The 7,313-nt window shown below is 55.0% G+C and overlaps 2 protein-coding genes across 2 annotated transcripts in view; both read left to right on the top strand.

The window, feature by feature from the left end:
• Positions 1-83: 83 nt before the first annotated feature.
• On the top strand, positions 84-821 carry BCL2L15 (BCL2-like 15; the record flags this gene model as incomplete). Its single annotated transcript, XM_010085819.1, has 2 exons — positions 84-299; positions 804-821. Coding segments are annotated over 2 exons (234 nt in total), but the record flags the coding sequence as incomplete, so codon positions are not given.
• Positions 822-1,594: 773 nt separating this feature from the next.
• The window catches only part of LOC104470775 (tyrosine-protein phosphatase non-receptor type 22-like), a gene marked incomplete at its 3' end in the record, with an annotated part of 8,392 nt that continues 2,673 nt past the window's right edge, over positions 1,595-7,313 (top strand). The window contains 9 exon segments of the mRNA XM_010085818.1: positions 1,595-1,708; positions 3,432-3,540; positions 4,333-4,409; positions 5,344-5,439; positions 5,822-5,860; positions 6,199-6,270; positions 6,365-6,424; positions 6,879-7,021; positions 7,255-7,313. The exon segment at positions 7,255-7,313 is cut by the window's right edge and continues 32 nt beyond it. Of these exon segments, the coding sequence (XP_010084120.1) occupies positions 1,622-1,708; positions 3,432-3,540; positions 4,333-4,409; positions 5,344-5,439; positions 5,822-5,860; positions 6,199-6,270; positions 6,365-6,424; positions 6,879-7,021; positions 7,255-7,313 (742 nt within the window).

Raw genomic sequence — 7,313 nt, 5'->3', positions numbered from 1 at the left:
CCCCCGAGAAGCCCCGGAGCCGCCTGGGCCGGCGTGTCGGTGCAGGGGATGCTCCGCTTAAACTGCCCCCTCGGTGCTTGCAGTTGGAGAAGTTTGGGGCTGCCGTGGAGTCCCTCAGCAGGAGCTGGAGTGACCAGAACCCCGAGCTGCTCTACGAGAGAGCGTTTCTCTCCGTCTCTGTGAAACTGCTGATGTATGTGGCTGAGAAAGTCCCAGCCCTGGTGCGTCCCAGCCAACTCACACAAGTGATTAATGGAAATTCTCAAGTGAGGAGCTACATTGAGGCCCGCGGCGGATGGGTAAGGACGCCAAGGGGTGGTGATGTCTGCCTGCACATTCATGGCCCTTGCTCTGTGTCTCCCATGTCTCCCTCGTGCCTCTCCCAGCTCCCCACCGGTGCCCTGCGTGTCCCCAGCACACACCGGCTGAGGCTGCTCACAGCCGCGGGAGCACAGAACGCCCCGGTCAGGGCTTGCTGAACCCGGCGTCAAAGCTCCTGTCTGCATCTCAGGGTTCAATTCCTTATCTTGGTATCTTGGGAGCTCAGCTTGCTCCCTGAGATGAGAATCAGAACAATGAAGGATGGATCAGACAAAAAGCACCGTCCTGCTCACACAGCGTTGCAGACGCCGCTTGGTGCGTTTTATGGGGAAGGGATGGAATCGGGGTGGGAGAGGGTCTCAGCGGGAGGTGGGTCGCTCGTCCCTCCATCCTGCATCCTCCTCTTCCTGCTGGTTCCTTTAAACCTGCCTTGAATTCTTTCTCTCAAACACAGACACACGCGGGTTTTTGTTTGTTTTCAGGAGAACTTGGACACCTGAGAGAGAGGGCTGTGCTGCTTTCCGGACGGTGGAGCTGGGCTCTTCACTGATTTAACGGGAAAAATGCTTTTGTATTTCTTCAGGAGACTGCAAGCAGCACTCTACACATAACCAACGTGTAAAAGGGATTCTGTATCACTGCAAACAAAAATTAATAAATGTTTGTTGTTATTAATTTGTTTTTCTCCTTGTGTTTCTCTCTGATTTAGCCATAAAAGTGGGCTTCACTCTTATTCCAGGTTTCTAGGTTGGTGCTCAGTGCCACAGACTCATCAGGTGAATATTTGTTTTCAAACATGTTTCCATTAGTGACTCTAAAGATCTCCCTGTTCCTCTCAGGTGATTCAAAGGCTTATTTTTGCAAATTAACACTTGACATCAATTTAAGCTGAGAGTGATGGCTCTGTCAGAGTGACCAGCATCCCCCACCTCTCAGCAGCTGGATGTAGAACTCCGGTGGCTGTTCTGTACCCACGGGTGCGCCGGAGGCACGCGGCACCGGGACGGGCAGCTCTGCTCTGCCGCGCGGCTCCTGCCCGCTCCGGCTCGGGGTGCGCGCCAGGCACGCGTGGTTTGAAAAGGAGGCGCTGGGGCCCCAGGTTGTGTGTTTTGTTTTGTTATTTGACCACGCTCTCTGCTACGTACGAATTTCCTTTAAGCCTGGTGATGAAGTCAGTAAACCACAGCCGGCTGCCAGCGCTCCCCGGGCTGGTGCTTTCCGCGGCAGCACGCGCCTGACATGTCCATCCCCGGGCTCGGCAGGGGTTTCGGCAGGGCAGCCGCGCTCGGGCTCCGGCAGCATGGACCAAAGGGAGATTCTGCTGCAAAACCTGGAAAGGGCCCAAGGCAAGAAGCTCAACCGAGAAGAGTTTGTAGAGGAGTTTTTGGTAAGTGCGCTTAGGGCATGGCTCCGTGTTTCAGCTCTAAAGGGAACCGCCGGTCATATCAACAGGGATGTGATTTGCATGTGACAATAAGATTTTCTATTAATTTTACAGCAGAAAGAGACATGGGAGTCAAGTGGGGTAAAAGGAATGTAAAGACAGAAGAGTAATTTAATGGTTTGCATTCAAAGTAAAACTGTTTGCTTTTTAAGCAATTACTGAGCGCTTCCTGTTTTCTGCTTTGCGAATGCACTTGTCGAAAAGCGGTTTCACTTTGCCGGGCACGCTGAGGAGCACGGAGCCCCTGTCCCTTCTCCCCTTTGCAGTCGGTGGTGTCAGTGACACCCGTGCTCCTGTCAGGGGTCTGTGGCTGCTCTCTGAGAGAGCTTTTCGTTATTCCATTTCCATAGACCCCCCCCCTGCGGGGCAGGGAGCAGGTGTTCGGGGTTATTTGTTAGTTTGGGTGATGGTGTGAGCCTCCGACGGCAACTCACCGTCCCGCAGCCAGAGCCGACGGCTGGGGACAGCTCTGAGCCGCCGGCCAGGGGCAGGGAGCTCTGCCAGCCTGCCTGGGCTGCTCCGAGAGGCAAAGGCGGACAGGGAACCCGTACGTCTGCAGGATCCAAGATACTCCCAGCACCACCCCGAGCCCCCCCAGGCTGCGGTCGCTGGGGACGGTGCAGGGGGTCCCTGCCTCACTGTACCCCTGGGGGCTGGAACATCAAACACTCGGGAAAAGCTGAGTGCTGGGTTTCCAGGTGTCTGGGGCGGAGGGAAGTGATTAATCTGAGCCTCAGCGACAGTCTGATGTTCCATGGAACAACGCGCAGTCACCGGCGGCTGGATTTCCCCCTCCCCTGAGCCGTGCAGCCGAGCCCGGGTGTGTGTGCCAGTTCCAGCAGCCGAATGCACAGTTGATTTTCTGACCAAAAGGGCAGGTAGAAGTGGTCGGGGCAGCGTTTCCTGTAGTACCAGGAACAGATGCTCCCAGGACAGCCTGAGGATCGGCTGCTTGTGCAAAAGCCCTGACAGGCGACTGCGACGGCTTGCATTTCCAAACTCGGCAGAATGTTCGATGCTATTTCTCCATCCTAATGCCTCCCCTTCCTTTGTGTGAACAAGCATCTGTGCATGCAAATTGTGGTGGTGTTAATGTAAATGGCAGGGGTTTTGTTCGAGTCCCCTTTTTCTGTCTGTGCTGTCTCGCAGCCTAAGTCTGATCCTTGCTGCTCTCTCTTGCTTGTGGTGGGCAGACTCATGTCCGGTTATGCAGGGACAGAAAAGTGAGGTGGTTCCGAGCCTCAGCTTTGGGAAGTCTGGCTTCAGCACTAAGTAATGCCCTTCCGTGCACGCTCCCCTGGAAGCGTTGTTACGCCTCTTATCCGGGTGCCATCAGTACCGAGGATGGTTCCCCGCATCTCCCTTACTTGTGAGGGCCGGGCTGTGTAAATGCATCGCTCCTCTGCCGAAGCTACGTACCTGAGCCTCGTGTGGGCACTGCCGCAGCACACACTTTCCATTCCTCAGAAGCCTGCGCTGGGCTCTGGGGTGGCTTCTGTCTCTGTTCTTGCTCTGAGTGCCTTGAGAAAAGCCACTCAGGAAAGAATTAATGGTGCAGAGCTCGCGCTGCGGTCTGAGCCCGGCCCCTGGAGACCTTCACGCGTGCTCTCTGGTAGTGTGCTGTATGTAGCACATTGCTGTAATTTGTTCCGTTCTTTCATCACAGAAGCTGAAAAGGCAGTCAACAAAGTACAGATCAGATAAAATCTACCCTACAGCAGCATCTGAGCATCCAGAGAACATCAAGAAGAACAGATACAAGGACATCTTACCCTGTAGGTTGGAAATGGCAAATGCTCCTATTTTTTTCTTGGTTTTTTTTTTAGCTTGAGTCTGTTCTCTTCCTCCAGTGTGCCTGCAGAGCTGTTGCCTGTGAGCCTGTCCCTGGCTGTCAGCTGGCCTTGAGTTCCGCTGCTCAGATTTAAGGCTTTACCTTTGATTGTCACAGTGCATGCTCTGGAATACTTTTGTATTTCCTACAGACAGGAAAACTCCTCTTCAGTAGGAAACGCATCCTCTAGGGATTGTCCCTGCGAGCTCTCTGGGTAGCGTTGCAACCCCTTGTTGCCCAAGGGCTCGTAGGGAATGGCTTTGGACAAAGATGTCCCTGAGATGACGTACAAAGCAGACTACAGACAAAATCTGTCGGGGCTGTGCTGCCTTGGTGCAGCGGTCTCCAAAGAAGAGTCTGTCCTGGGGTCAGAGCTGACTGTCCCTTTCGTCCATTCTAGCTTGAAAAAAAAAAAAGTCTAAACACAGAGAGTTCATTTGAGCCTGTAAGATGGAGCACAGGGTGATTGGAGGCTCGCCTGACTCCATGGTCAGGAGACTGGCGTTGCACTGGGGCGGTGGCAGCACCGGCAGCTCTTGCCTGAGCCCTCGGCACCGATGCGACAGAGATCTCGGCTGTCTGCTGCCCGCTGCGGGCACGGCCGTTCTGTCGGTGGGCTCAGGAGGAGGCACGAGCTGTGGGGTGGGTGCTGCCCCAGAGCACCTCGTGCTGCAGCCGGGGGAGCGGAGCTGCCGTGAGACCAGCACTAACCGCTGCTTCTGCTTTGTGCCTGCAGTCGACCACAGCAGAGTGGAGCTGTCCCTGATCACATCAGACGCAGATTCTCATTACATCAACGCCAACTTCATCAAGGTATGGCTCAAGGTATGGCTTCTTCCGTGGTGGTTTGCCGTGCAGAGGTGTTTGCTGTCAGCGCTGCCTGGTTGGGTTGTGCCAGGAGGAGCAGGGCTGGTGGCTGCGGCGAGGGAAGGAGGGTGCAGCAGATGGGCTGTGCCGCAGGACAAGCGATGTGAGGCTGTGTGCGACCACCGAGCCCCTCGCAAACCCCTCTGCAGCACGGAGGCACCAGGCTGCAGGGAGAGGGACGTGCGCTCGTATCGGGGTGGGCGGTGGAACAGTTTGTGGCTCGCAGCCCCGACTTCCTCGTCCGTGTTTCTGCCTTTGGTGGGCGACGGTGGTGCAAAGCTGGCTGTGGCCAGAATCGCCCTGAAACCAGAGCAGGCAGGAAGCTGTGCACTGCAGCACCGCTGGGACCCACGGCAGCGGCGAGAAACAGGGCAGGTCAGCATCAGAGCTGCATGTGGGCTGTGCTTGTGCCACTTCTCTGATAGAGAGACAGACAGACAGATAGATAGATAGTAAGTAGGTTTCCTTCGTTCTCCACCATAGTGACCAAGGGCTCTTCATCTACAGAACAAACCTTCCCAAGGGGATCACGGTTTGTTCTTTGGCCAACAGCCACAGATGTGCCAAGCTGCACGCTGCGGAGCTGGATCAGCTGTTGCAACATCCCGTCCAAGCTCCCCAATGCACTGCAAGAACTGGGGGTCTACTGGGAGCTGACCTGACCTCAAGCCCAGCTCCCTGGCTTGGGTCTGCTTGGGGAATTTTGCACACCACTGCTTTCTGGTTGCTTGATTTAATGTAGGTGTCGAAAATTTAAGCCCTTTAAAATCCTTAATGGGGCTCACTGGATAGCAGTAAGATTCAGCAAGAGGGATGACTTTTATGTCTGCTAGTGACCTATGCAAATGTGTCTCTGTGTTTGATCTGAATGCTGTTTTAGGGCGTCTACGGGCCAAGAGCATACATTGCAACCCAGGGTCCCCTTCCCACTACCATCATTGACTTTTGGAGGATGATTTGGGAGTATGAAGTCCTGGTAAGGTGCAGATTTATATTCCTATCTTTAAAAAAAAAAAAAAAAAAGTTGTCTATGCAGCCAGACAGGAGTCTTTATTGACTAAGCAGACACGGGAGTGTCAGGGTTTTGCTCCAGATGCTGTGTGTGCCCTGTGTCCTTCCCGTGAGCCTTCTCCACAGCTCGTGGCTGTCTCTGCCTTCGGGCTCTGAGTGGGAAAGGTCCTTGTGCCCGGGCTGTGGATGGTGTCCGGGGTTTGATGTCCCTAGCACTCTGGGACGCTGGGGACAGCAGCCCGCAGAACTTCCTCGTGCTGCTGAGTATTCACAGCTGATGAGCGTGATTTTGCTGCCTGGATAAGAAACTTGTGTTCAGACTTTTCCAATGCACCTTCTCTCTGCAGATTGTGGTCATGGCTTGCATGGAGTTTGAAATGGGGAAGGTGAGTAACGCATCAGAGATGGCTTCTGCCAGGACAGCGCCAGGGCAGGGTGGAGAGATGCAGATTTTTATTAAATCTCATTAGTGACAGCGAGCTCCTGTCTGATGTGAGCTGTTTCCCGAGTCTCCAGCTGCAGATTCTTAAGCCATTTCCAGCAGCGTAGCTAGCTGATTTGGAAGTGAAAAGCATCAACGATGGCTCCAGGGAAGGGGTGGCTGGGGCTGGCCAGCGGCCGGAGCTGGGCTCCTCCAGCACGAGTCCTGCCCGGCAGCGGAGACAGGAGACGGTGCGGGTGGGCCGGTGGTGAATAACCAAACACGTCCTGCTTCTTGCAACAGAAAAAGTGTGAGCGGTACTGGGCAGAGGCGGGCGGCTCTCCCCTGCAGTGCGGTCCCTTCTCCATCGCCTGTGTGAGTACAGCTGCCGCCAGCACCAGGTCACACCGCGTGCGCCGGGAACTCGTGTCGTCTGCAGAAAATGTGACTCTAACTTCTTGTTCTGCAGGAAGCTGAAGAGAAGAAAAAAGAGTATGTGATTAGGACTTTAAAGGTGACCCTGAATGAGGTAAGTAAGAAAGGCCAAGGCAGGAAATGCATCCTGGCTAGCTTTGCTGTATAAATAACACACTAAAAAAGGGCACACTTTGTGCAGAAAGTTTTACACTGCTCAGCCTGATATTTTACATTTGATGGCAGCTGAAGGAACAAAGAAAGCAAAAAATTAACTAACTTGAACCTCAATTTCTGAAGCTGTTTGTCAGTCGTGGCAAATCAGACCCTGGGTAAGCGAGGCCAAGAATGTCACAGACTGGAAATGCTGCTTTTGTGGCAAGAACAGCCAGGAACTGTACCTCTAGCCTCTGCCTACCCATGCAGACAGGAACTGGGGATGTCTGCAGCACGCCAGCTTCCCCTTCCCGTCCTGACATCCCTGTCTGCGCCCGTGGGGGGCTGCGGCAGCATCCCCTCGGTGGCACAGGCTGGCCCCCGACTCTGCCAGCGCTCTTCTCCTCTTGCAGGAAATCCGCACCGTCCACCAGTTCCACTACAAAAACTGGCCAGACCACGACATCCCCTCGTCCATTGACCCCATCCTGGAGCTCATTGGCGAGATCCGCTCCTACCAGCCGGACGACAGTGTCCCCATCTGCATCCACTGCAGGTGGGTGAGCCGGCCACCGGTGGGGACGGGCTGCGGTCCCCCAGCCCCTCTGCTCTTGTTTCCCACGTGGCCGCAGGCGGACCTGACATGGGGCAGGAGCAGTGGAGCCATCGTGTGGGTGTGGGACAGGAAGGTCACAGGGACTGCGGCTCTCTTTCAAATATCCTTGTCAGAAAACACAGCGTGCCCCCCCTCTGAGCTCTGCTAGCAGCCCGCTGTGCCTGTCGTTGCAGTGCCGGCTGCGGGAGAACCGGAGTCATCTGTGCCATCGACTACACCCAGAAGCTGCTGA

Source organism: Pterocles gutturalis, unplaced genomic scaffold, assembly GCF_000699245.1.
Source record: "Pterocles gutturalis isolate BGI_N339 unplaced genomic scaffold, ASM69924v1 scaffold26840, whole genome shotgun sequence".
In the NCBI taxonomy this organism is placed as follows: Eukaryota; Metazoa; Chordata; class Aves; order Pterocliformes; family Pteroclidae; genus Pterocles; species Pterocles gutturalis.
The sequence above is the reverse complement of the archived record's forward strand: the minus strand, read 5'-3'. Positions and strand labels throughout refer to the sequence as shown.